The sequence below is a fragment of the Leiobunum rupestre genome, chromosome 5, assembly GCF_980474605.1.
Source record: "Leiobunum rupestre chromosome 5, qqLeiRupe1.1.hap1, whole genome shotgun sequence".
Taxonomy (NCBI): domain Eukaryota; kingdom Metazoa; phylum Arthropoda; class Arachnida; order Opiliones; family Sclerosomatidae; genus Leiobunum; species Leiobunum rupestre.
The window spans coordinates 68522029-68534808 of record NC_143388.1 but is presented as its reverse complement, the minus strand read 5'-3'; the positions used below and the strand labels follow the sequence as shown (position 1 = coordinate 68534808).

The window sequence follows — 12780 nt, the reverse complement described above, 5'->3', positions numbered from 1 at the left end:
TATAATTTAAAAATCACCTATATAAAATTGACAATGTTTTGGATAACTTAAAACATAACGCGCTGTCTATCCTGGCCCGTTCTTGTGACCTTTTGCGAACGCTGGATGAATTGACGGCAAGCGCGTCTGTGTACATTTGTTTCGCTTTCTTAGTACATTGTTTTATTTATTATCTAATACAATAATTTCCAAGGAGTAACTTTCGTTGTCCTTAGTCGAGTTTCTTAAAGAATTCGGTCATTCTCTAACAAGGGGTATCTTCTTTCTTCAAAAGATGATCGATTTACAAAATAGTCAATCAGTTCGTCGATCTCGTCCAAATGCTCTAAAAAAGAAAATAATAGGGTTTAATCCGTGCAATTTATTTATAGAAAAATAAAACATTTAGGCAAGGAACAATTTTTTTGAGAAAATCTGAAATCGAGGACTATTTCAATTTTTTTAAGCCTTTTAATTATAGCATTCAAACGTTCTTTTGAAAAGATTAGTGATAGCGATAATGCAGCCAAAAGTAAGCTACATATTTTGGTTTAAAACCCATAAAAAAAGATACTGCTACATTATGGATTAAAAATATGATAGGATTATTTAAACTTTATAATTACAGGGAGCTTTCGGACCGTGGTCCTTCGTCAGCCGTCGCTATACATAGTTTGCACCATGGTCGCCATAGAAACCGGGAGGAGAGATAAAAAACTCCAGCCATTTCGCGCGTATCTACCAAATAGGTAGCCATTTTGTTGGTAATCTCATCAAAGAGACCAAACGTACGAAAATAATGTATTTATGCTTTAATTTTTTTTAATTAATATCGTTACGGGCCCTAAACAAAACCAGATATGATTTTAAAACCGGGTTATTGAAATAAAATATCAAATTACAACAGGAATATCTACGTACCGAAATTGGCAAAGTTTATCAAATTAGGCCTTTGCGGTGATCCCTTTCACAATTATCTTCAGTATCGAATAAAATGACAATTTTCGCTCTCCCTTTCTTATTTAACCAATCGAACTAACCATTTTTTAACGTGAAACTAAATTCTTAATCATTATAAAATAATTAAAATCTGCAAACAGACGATTGAAACTGTTAACCGTCGTGTTTTACTAAGAAATCTACACCAGCAAAATGGCACCATTTTACGATTTATTCTTTCTCAAATTACATATTTATTCTTGGTGCATATATCTATACTTGCAACTGCGTCATTGATGACGTAGGGATGCAAACAATGTATACAATTCTAATACGTATATAGGTGTTTATTAAATTACGTAAAGAGCGAAATGTAAAAAAAAAACTAAAATTGCTGGTGTATGACGTAAATAAGGACCCCAAATAATTAATTCAGGTGGCCGGGTTACAATGGGTATTAGGGTGGTGGCAAGCCCGTCGTGCCACGCGAGCCACCAATAGCTCCCTACACTAACTACTACTACTATTTGGTAACGCTTGGTTTCCACTAGCGTGCGTCATAACGTATTTTTCTGTACGCGCGTTAAAACGATTGTATGACCCAAAGTTAAATGACGTGCCGTTACGCGCGTTATTGGAAACCAAGGCTTGGAGAACTATTGAGATACGGGACTGATTTGATTTATTTAGGGGGAAGGAGGCTTACTTTTACAGCATGAAGGGGATTAGGAGCGGCGCTAAAAATCTTGTTAACAAATTTTAAATAAAAACATTCTTGGAAATTGTAATTAAAGTATTTACGAGTTGAAGTCAGTTTGCAAATTTTTTCTACTAATATATAAATCATAATTATAGACCTAAAATAAAGCCGTGATTTCATACCACTCAAAGCGAAATTCTCCGGCACGAACTGATAGACCCGAAACGTTTTCTCTTTTCTGATGAACTTCAGCTTTTTGCTACTGTTCAAAGCGCATCGTAGTCGAGCTTTCAATTTTTGCGAATTTTTCATCTGGGTTTTTCCTGAAATAAAATTAAAATATAAAAACCATCTATATAAAATAAAGAATAACTCGAGAGAAAACAATAAGGTAATTATTTATGCTTAATTAAGGATAATTTCAATGTGGAGACGATTTTTAGCTGGTCGAACACTATATTAGTATATATAAAAAAAGTTACTATGTTTTATGTTATCTGAATATTTTACGTGTGCTATTAAGACTAGCCCCATTTTGATGATTTCTGTAAACACTTAAATGCCACTTTCATTTCAAGAATTTTCATTTTCCACCGGTCACACTAGTGTTAAGTAATATTATCAGGCTAGCTGGTAGCAGGTATACCAGCTAGCATGAAATTGTTAGCCGAATAAAGGTCTATTCACAAGAACATTTTTGTTGTTGAACGCAGTTTTCGGCTCGAGTTGCATTTTCGTTCACACTCTCCACGGAAATTTCAAAGTTGCAGATATTTCACGCGCTAGCCTACGAAGGAAATTAATCAGAATTACTTTTAATCTAACCTCTAGTAGAACAAAATATGACAATTAACATTAATAATAGTATTTTATATTCATATTTTCATTTAGTTTTGATCAATTGAGAATATGTGTACAAACCGATTTAACGTATGTGGTGCTAAGACTCCGTCACAAAAGCCGGCCATTCTTTAAAACTTCTCATCATATGCGTTTGTAAGACCAACTTAATTGTTGTGGAAATTTTTTTCCACTCACATAGAGCAACTCGGTTTTTGACCGTTGATGGCCAAATATGTTTTTCGAATATTTTTAAGCCCGTGAATAGACCTTAACTGGAATTATTTCAAGAACACGTTAAAATTAAATAGATTCAAATGTCTGCGTTTCATAGATTTATTTGTAACTCAATTTCTTTTAAATGGAGGATCAGTGGCGGCGTTCCGAAAATATTTCTGTGGGGGCACGGGCATTATTTTTTAATCCAAAATTTCATACACTTAAAATTTAAAAAAGAAAATGTACAGCTCTAAATTTTTATTACTATAATTTTTTTTAAAAAGTGTTCTTTCTAATATCTCATCCGTCAATGAAAACATTGATAATAAAAGTTAAGTCGATATCTTTAGAAAAATATCTGTGTACATGGCTAGATTATTAAGCCCTTCTTGGCCACATTCTTAACGAAGGTATTTTAAATAAAATAGGGTACACGACGGGTCGATTTTCTGTTTGGACGAATCTATCAAAATAAATTTCACGGTTATATCATCTTAATGCTACTCGCATCTGCAATCTCAAAATAACATTTGTAAAAAGACTGAATTCGGACAAAATAAAGGCATTGAGATTATACATTTTTCCTCAATTTAATTTCTGTGGGGGCTCTGCCCTCATTTGTTTTTCCCTGTGGGGGCTCGAGCCCCAGAGCCCCCACGGGATCGCCGTCCCTGTGGAGGATGAACTTTCCTATTTCTGGCACGAGTCGTAAAAGAAGTACGCTGGCGCTAGTTGCGTTATAAATCAGCGGTATCGTGTAATAGTAGAGAGGTTCATGAAAACGCGCCAGAAGTTTGAACGACAACGTCAGGAGTATCTACACGTTCATGAAACTAATTTCTTTAAAATCAGTTAAGCGTGCTTTCACTTTGAGTGCTAAAGAAGCTTGAACAGTTACGATAGAATTTTAACACATTTTAGAAATATTTGCTAAGCCAGGGTACATGACGAAAATAAAAAAGTGTTTAACCAATATTAAAGCGCGCCTTACGGATGGTTGTGAGCATTGTCTAAAGACAAACTTTTGTTTTCTTGTACTCTGCTTTACTTTAAATGTGTATCTGTAGTCCGATTTCGCCTATAATATACAAGGCTTAGGAACATTTCAATTTAAACCAGTATTTACGATTAGTAAAACTCATGTTGCTAGAAAAGGAACAGCCTGCCATAATTATCCTTCCATTTGTTGAGCGGGAAAATTGTAATATTTAGTATTTTCATTTAAACGCTATAGTATCAGGAAACTATAGAGGTATACCGTATACGCTTGGAATATCTAAGGTTTCATTGGGACGGTGATACGAAAGCGCGTCGAGAAAAAGGCGGGGCTTAACTACGTCAAGTGAAAGACGTAACACGACATTTTAAATTCATTGGCTCGAGGTTTGACGCGAAAATAATGCGTCGTCATGGTAACAAATAGGTGATCTTTCCGCGCAAAATAGGCTTATAAAACAATGGATTTAAAAACCTCAATTTGTTATCGTACTTAATATTTTGAAGTAATTATACCTAATTTCAGTTATTTGTATGGTTATAAAAGATACAATCAGGTAACCTTGTAATATAATAACCATGACTAGGCTTAATGACAAGTTTTCGTCGAATTAGGGTAGCGAGGCGCGAGAGTTATTCTCGTGAGTTTTCCCGCTTTAAGACACGTCAATTTCTACGAGCTTCATAACGGCCGAAAAATCTTCCTTAGACATTCCAAGTGTATACCTCTATAGTTTCCTGATATTATACTACGTGTCATATTAGCTCGACTGAAATATGGTGTCGTCTTAAAGTTATAAAAGGCTCCGACTCCGAAGTATTAAAGATAAAAGAAAACAGTATAGAAATAGAATGATCACGTGACTCTCGATGTTGTCGTTCAAATTTCTCCGCTTAACCTCTCTATTGAACCATTTAGATCCTACTCCCTTTAATACATTTTGCAAATCTAGGTTAGTCATATACCTTTGTATAATGCCCAAGATTGGGCCAGTTCTACGTCAGAATAGTCCATCGGGGCTAAGTTTGAACCATGAATCCAGTTTATACTAAAAATGAACTGTTCCTTGTCGATCCACTTCAATCCTGGGATGCTGTGCTCTTCGATTTTGCATAGAATCCATTCGTCTACCATTAGGCGCCTCTCAATATTAAGCATTTGACCGTTGGCGGAAACCATGTTATTTTGGCTAAAATAATCCCTCTCATATTTAATGACATTTCTATTTAGCATCCTAACAGTGTGACTACAACTTCAGTAATGTCAGTTTATTAAAACTAAAACAAATTGTAATTATAATAGTAAATAGTGTGAAATAACTAATAAATTGTTTTGGTTATTTATTTAATTAAGTTTTAATTAAAATAAAATTTATATTTAAAAGATTATCCAATTTATTTTAGTTATTTTCTATATATAAGAAAAGTTTATTTTCGAAATAAACATTTTGAAGATCGATGATAAAGACACCCCAGCTGTACTTAGAGTCAGGTTAATGGTTAAATTCACACTTGACAAATGAATCACGCTGGTAAACAAAAGACCTAAATAGTATTTGCATTGAAGGTACCTACCACCGACGACTAACTTTGATAGGAATTTTTTTCGTCGAGGGTGAATTCAACCAAAAATTACCCAAAAAACGTTTGGAGTCTCATAGGACTTCATGAATTTCAGGCGTATCTGGCTCGCGTGGCATGTAGGGCTTGCTACCACCCTTCTACGCATTGTAACCCGGCCACCTGTTTAAAGGCATAATAAGTCGCTAGATGACTTGGGCCTAAGGTGGTGCCTTGGGTATTAGCCAGCTGATTATTAAACCCAAGGATATGGTTGCAGATTTCCGGTGGGCAAATGTACAAATGCCCAGGGACCCCAAGTGTGGGGGAGGGGGGTTGCAACGCTGCGTATTAGCCCTTTTTACCGATTGAGGCGTATCCATATTTACGCACAAGCGATAAGTGGCGGCACCTAGTTTCTATTTTACTTGGGACAACGGATAAGCCTCTTCAAGTTAATTTGTGTGGCCTCAATCAGAGCCATTTTGCTATCGTAGTCCAAAGAAATTATGTAAAGTTAATAACCTTATCTTAAAGTTCTAGGAGTTTAAAAACGGGTGCACTATTGAGAAAAACAATAGCCTGCTCTTCCTAATATATTTAGTAGACAATACTTGAAATTAATTTTCCTATTATTTCTTACCTTTCATTAATTAGGACTAATACCGTTATATTACAATATAAGTATCTATTTAGGCTTTAAAAATGAAACATGAACTTTCGCAAGCTCGACTCAGATTCCATTGACCGCAAATCCCCCCCCAAAAGCACCCCACGGCTCAAAATTTACCGCGAGTATTAATTTTCTTAACCATGTAAATTGTTAAAATTCAAATGCATTGTAAATTTGGAATATGTAATAATAAGTAAATAGTTTTCTCGGTGAGATAGTTTTAGAATCTCATAGGCCTAATACGATGAATTTCGCTCCGCACTATAGTTTTATTTCGAATAGCATTTTGAAAAATCGGCAATATGGGTTAAGAAGAACTTGTGAGTTGTTGTTAATCCATGCAGGGAAGGAACACGTTTTAAGCGAAGAAAATTAGCAATACAAGAAAATTAATACTTTTCTCGAAAGAGCTATATTATACACTATAGCTTAAAAATGACAGAAGCAATAGGATTTTAATTTGGCGGGGCAATTTTGCAAAATATTTTCATGGGAGGGGTAGTAAAATATGTTTAAACACAACGGTCCAGTTCGAAATATTTCAAAAAAGTATTATTATAAAATCTGTGAACTCGATTTTAATTAAATTTCGGGTTTTGTTTAGATCCGATTAATATTCGAAAATTCCCAATGGCAAAAAATACAAGAGACATTTAGTTTCGCCATGTCAACCAAAAATGTTTTGAAAAAACGAAATAATTTTTTTTTGTCATTTAACATTCATAAGATGTTAAGGGACCCACAAATTTAATTAAATTTCCTGAAATTTACCCAAATATACTCTAATTTGACGTATTAAAAATAAAAAAATTTAATATAAGGAATTTTAAATCGTTCTCTTTCTTACTTTATATAACACAGATAAATATTAATTTTTAGTTGTCAAAACCATTTTTGGTTACCCAGACCAAAGAAATCCACATTGTTAAATTTTATTTGATAACGATTACTACTTAAAGGTTCATAGCATTCCGAGCCTAAATTGAAGTAGCTACACCCCTTCCATCACGTGACTAAAGCAAACCTACCCGCTTCCCAAACCCGCTTTTCTGTAGCCCCACAAATCTTATACAATTCGGAGACTTTTATCACCCAAATTTAAAAAAAAATGTTGTTGAGAATCACCTAGGGTAGTTTCCTTGTCAGTTACGCCCATGTCTGTTAGACTTGCCTGGCATAAAGCTTGACATTACTAAAGTCATAAACTCAATAAAGCAAAATGAACAAACCTGGTGTATAGCATTACGATGGCCACGGAGTGGTTCCGAATGATGCTTGTTCATATGAATCACCTGAAAGTGTAACGTTCCAGGTAGAATTGTCAAAGGCATTTATACTTTCCGCTGGATTTTATCAGGCAGCGCGAATACAAGTCATTCCGCGACAGCCAATAGCGTGAAAGAGAGCAGCTATAACTCATCGCGTCCCAGCATTATTCCGTCACCTTCGCGCGCGGTTATCACTTCCAAGATATCTTATCTATTTCGCGCTATTAAAGCACTTCCAAAGGTTTGGATTTTCATTTTCATTTTCATTTTCTCTTTAATTTGAAAATTTTCCTCCTAGTTATACGCTACCTGAGAGCAAAAGTGTACCAAATACTAATTCCTCGACTTGTGTACCAAATACTAATTCCTCGACTTCTTTCCCAATAAACTGACTCATTTTTTAAACTATTTACTAGCCTTAATTAATATATTTTTATTGCAAATTATTTATTTGAAATAGAGGTTTTTGGACTCGCATAACATTTGCTATTAAGTAACGATTGTAGGACTGGAAAAAAATGCAGGTTTAAGTCCGCTATTGAAAACGCGTTGGGTTAAAAACAAGTTGAAGCTAACGGATATAGTAGGTGTTGACTCGCGTGGCAGGAAGGGCTTGCCACCTGAATTTATGTCATTAAAAGTCACTAGATGACTTGGGCCCAAGGGGCTAACCACTCTTAGAAAATCTGTACACCGGATTACGCTTAGATTAGCACTGCCAAAGGGACTTCAAAGATTACGCGTAATCCCATTAGTACAGTCAAATGTACGGCTCTGTACACCGACTACGCGGGGTGATCAGCCCCTCGCTTGGGCCTAATGTGGGACTTTGGGTATTAACCTAGCGGATTGATGATATTATTATTAGGTTTGTTCGTTGGATTCGGTGCCTGGGGACACGTAGGGAATATTTTATGGGGAGTCTTGGCCCTTTTGAACCCGGAAGCAAGAACGCTTTTTAAGCTGAATTCGTTGCGTTCTGCAGACCCCCACTTATCTTAGGAAAATGTATCCCGTCGTTAGAAAATAGATTAAAAAAGTCACTTTATTTTTGTGTTTGTCAGAGCAAAATTGGTTGATGTTGAAATGCTATGGCTCCTCAACCAAAAACTAGAACACCAAAGGAGTCCATATAATACAATGAACTTTATTCTTGACCTCGGAAGTCCATTAATAGTGGCCTTGGAACGATAACCCAAAGGTTGGTGGTTCGATGTCACCTCGATGTAGTTTAAGTTTTTCACTCTCGAGGTTGAGCGGATAATCCTCGTTCAAACAGCTATTGAAAATAATTAAATCTTTCGTACGCCTAAGTAAATAATTTATCAATAACAAACCATTTAGCAGCGCTGTAAATGTCAATAGGAGGGAGTGGCTACATGTCTCTAATTAAAGACTCCATCTAGTCACTTTATAATTAGCCCGGTATAAAATAGTGTCGACTTTGCGTGGTGGATGCCGATTCCGAGGGGGAAGCCACTTTAGTAATCAGGTGAGCAAATAACTGGAAACCACAGGAAATCGCTTAAGAAAATCATCAATAAATTGTGATAAGTCACTGGAAATCAACGAATGATTTTCGAAAATCAGTAATCAAATGTATAATGATTTTAATAGTGACAACCCCCTCGGATCTGGTAATTGTCCAAATCTCCCTTCTATCTGTTCCTTTTAATTATCATCGATGCTAATGCATAGGCCTTAGTCATTTACCGATTTTAATGACATTAAATCAGGTTTCAAGGCCTTCATGCCACGAAAGCCAACATCTCCCTACACTATATAGGTCGTACTTGCTTGCATGACTCGTAAGAGTTAAGCCTGGTTCACATGGGCAGTGTTTTCCTGGTTTTCTATATTTTCTAGTTTTACCGCCTTTTCCCGTGGTTCTGGCGCGCAGGAACACGACTGTACACACGGACAAAATTTGCCGGATTTTATCACAGCGAGCGCTGCCGGGGAACGAGGAAACGGATAACCTTTTTTTGAGGGGCGTCGGGCTCGACCAGTCAGCGAGCGTTATGCCGTCACGTGGTAGACGCAAAAATTCTTAAGCCTACTTTTAAAGACTTTCAAAATTGCTCCTTTTATCACGTGACAGTGAAACGCTCGCTGATTAGTCGAACTCAAAGAGCTTCAAAAACCGGGAAAATAAAGTAGAGATATTTAAACATTTTTTTCTCCGTTTTCTCGTTTACCGGCAGCGCTGACGGCGGAAAAACCCGTAAATTTTGTCCGTGTGTACAGTCGTTTTCCCGTGCGCCAGAACAACGGGGAAAGGTGGTAAAACGAGAAAATAGAGAAAATCAGGAAAACAGTGCTCGTGTGAACCAGCCTTTAGAAGTTTATTAAATATCTCCGAGGCCGCTCATTGTTTTAGAAAAAAGTTAAGTAATCTACTTTAAGCTTATTATCTTCACTTCTTCGTTTAACACTACATCATACTTACTTGTTATTGAAAACATGCATTCTTGAAAATACTTTATCCATGTTTATGCGGTAATTATAAATTAAGTGTATCTACACAAAAAAATTAACGAAAATCAACTGTAACAAAACTAAATAGTTAAGGCAGATGATGTGACCATATCTTGAGTGCGTTAATTAAGATATTAATAATCAGAAAATGAGCCGTAAAACAATTTTCCTCAGGAAACTGTATATATATACACTTGGGATGTTTAAGGGAAACTATAATAGAGGAGTTCGCTCTCGACGTGCTAAGCTTAACTAAGCCTCGTCTTGAATAGACACTCACTCAACTTCTAAGCTCTCTTTGAACCCTCTAAATACGAATTTTATGCGGAAAGATTACCGTCAAGAATATGAAAAAAATCTTCAAGTACGTCACTATATGAGAACTAATCAGGGTTTTTGAAATACAGTTTCTGGTAAGTGAATTTTCAGAATGAGCGTTCTTCATTTTCTTTCTGTGTCGCGTGTTCTTAGCGACGGCAGTGAGCCAAATGAATTTGAAAAAATGCGTGACGTCTTACGTTTGACGTAGTTTAAGCCCCGTCCGTTTCTTGAGCCGCTTACGTAGCACGATGGCCAAGGATTCTTAGGCATATAGTGTGCTGATTTTACATAAGTGGCGTAGCCAGAAATCATTCAAGGGAGGGGGTTGTAACTGTGTAAAATACCTAAGAGGGGTCGAGAAGGGACTAAACGTTCAGTACAGCCAAAGTTACACACAAGCGGGAGGGATTTGACACGAAAACCCTCCCCTTGTCTACGCCACAGATTTACATTGATTAGGTCTCAATATAGCCCTAACTATTCGGTAACCCAGAGTTAGGACCGCTCCCCAAGCATCGGGATAGTCGCACTAGTTCTGAGGGAAATTGTTTACAATAGCACCTTTTGTTTTTTTTTTGTTTTTTTCCCTTTAATCAATGGTCAAGGATTACAAAAATATCAAAATTATTTTGCGGAATTAATTATATAAAAAGATATTATTTAAATAAAAATGCATAATAACAAGATCAAAATCGGCAGTTTTACTTTTTTACATCTTTTTTCGGTGAAGGTCTGGAATTCCAAAAAAAAACGCATTATTTGTGAAATAATGTTTTTTTTTAGTAGTATCCCCCTGTCCTTCCGGGAGGCTACTCAGCCCCCCGTGCCACCAGCGCAGCGTTCTCTATAATCACCGTTGGGCCATCTGAAATCGTTCCTAGTAACATAGTAACAATTAAAATCGTACATAGTAGCATCGAAATTACAACAATAGTCCTTTAAATAAAAGATTATTCATAGACAATTATAGAGTTTGTTCTGCTGCGACTGGACATATAACTGGTTTGTCTATGTTTTCTATTTATACTACCAAAGCTTATAATTTTCTATGCATAGATCTGGCAGCATTTTTCAAAAGGGTGGCAAGACAGTCAGAGAGGGGTTTATTTAACCGCCTATTCAAAACAAAATCGTCAAGATAAACCAAATTTCGGCCAAAATTTCAAATTAATAATTAGAAATATAAGCATGAGATCAAGGTGTATTCAAGTCTAGGGGTCATGAAATAAATATTTTAACTTCAATAACAATATAAATACCATCAACTTAATTTATAATTAGAAATCGAACCAGAACCTCCTTGATAGCCTGTCCACCACACTAACCGCACGGTTCAAAATCTGACCTAAGATGATTATTTTAGGCGCATACTATAACATTTGGCAGTGCGTAGTAGAGCCTTGACTGTGCAGGGCGTACCTCCAACGCCTTTCGGCAGAGCTGACTGGACCGGCTATGCTCTTCACCATATTGACCCGGTTATTATATTATGCATTTTATTTAAATCATATCTTATAAAATAATTATTTCCTAAAAATTATTTGGATATTATTGTAATTCTGGACAATTGATTCACCAAAAACAAAAATAAAAACAAAACAAAAACAAAAATTGCTATCGTTAAAAAAAATCGCACCACCGATTGCCTCATTTGATTTAGCTACCGATGTACATGTAGCACCTATATTTCCTATCTTAGATCATTTAAATTTCGATGTAAAACTCAATATGTTACCTCAGGCTTAAATTTCATTATAAATAAAATTTACTTACTTTAGACGCGCTGACTTATTACATAAATGATTAATAACTAAATCAAGTAAATTTATTTAATTTTAAAACTCCAGTAATATTTGTAACGAAATAAGTAAATACTAAATTCAGCGGTACCACGATCTTAACTCCTGAAGAGGCCTGAAGATGAAGAACCGACGTTCGAAACCAAAACCAAAACATAAACTACTTGCTTTAGTTGCCAGGCATTCTTAGAAATCGCCAATCTTAGCGGGAAAGATTTCGATCGCTGATATTATTTAGTCCATTTTTATAGACAGAATTGTAAATGTTATCGCAACGCACGCGCGCACGTAAGAAAACCATAAAAAATGCGAGTAAATCACTCAATAGTGCAATAAAACGGAGGAAAATTAACTTTTCAGTGTATATTTTACGAGCAGACTCCTAGTTATTACCAAAAGTAAATGATTGAACTTAAAATACGACATTTTAAAATAGATACCACATGTAACTTAAATCAGTGCTTTTACTAAGCCTAATATGACATGATCTCGCGCTACCCACAAATTTATGTAATGTGGATTTTATTAGAAAAAACGAATATTTAAACGGATTTAAAACTTAAATAGGTAAGAATTTTAAATGATGTTAAAATTAGACTTTTTTCGTGGTATTTAATTAGTTGGCATGCAATTCTATAGCCAGAAAGGAACATATTAATTGGTTTAATAAAAAATGGCTAGCCAAGGGTTAAATATTGAAGCATTGTTGAAAAATTATGAAGATGATTTTTTCGAACTGGATGTAACCTATAAAGCTATTTGCGAGTCGTTGTTGATGGATGGAAGTCTTCAGCAAATACTAGATAAACTATGCTTAAAATACAACACCTTGAAGATACTAGGCTAGCGTTTCTGACACAGAAGCGGACGATTCGAGACGTCGAAAGCGATATGAGGACCGAAACTATGTGTCCCAAAATTCCCCAGAATGCACTACTTTTCGCAGGAAAAAAATTCGAATAAAGTGCTTTTCTATTGGTGGAAAAAACCACGTGATCGATAGCTCTT

The 12780-nt window shown here is 35.7% G+C and overlaps 1 protein-coding gene across 1 annotated transcript; it reads right to left on the bottom strand.

The window, feature by feature from the left end:
- Positions 1–224: 224 nt before the first annotated feature.
- Positions 225–11819, bottom strand: LOC149945668 (interferon regulatory factor 2-like). The gene is made up of 5 exons (XM_090176667.1): positions 11747–11819; positions 7136–7198; positions 4640–4863; positions 1801–1941; positions 225–325 (listed from the first exon to the last, which is right to left on the bottom strand). Exons 2-5 carry the CDS (start codon positions 7147–7149, stop codon positions 225–227), a joined length of 480 nt encoding a protein of 159 aa, XP_090032793.1. The 5' UTR covers positions 7150–7198; positions 11747–11819.
- Positions 11820–12780: the final 961 nt, after the last annotated feature.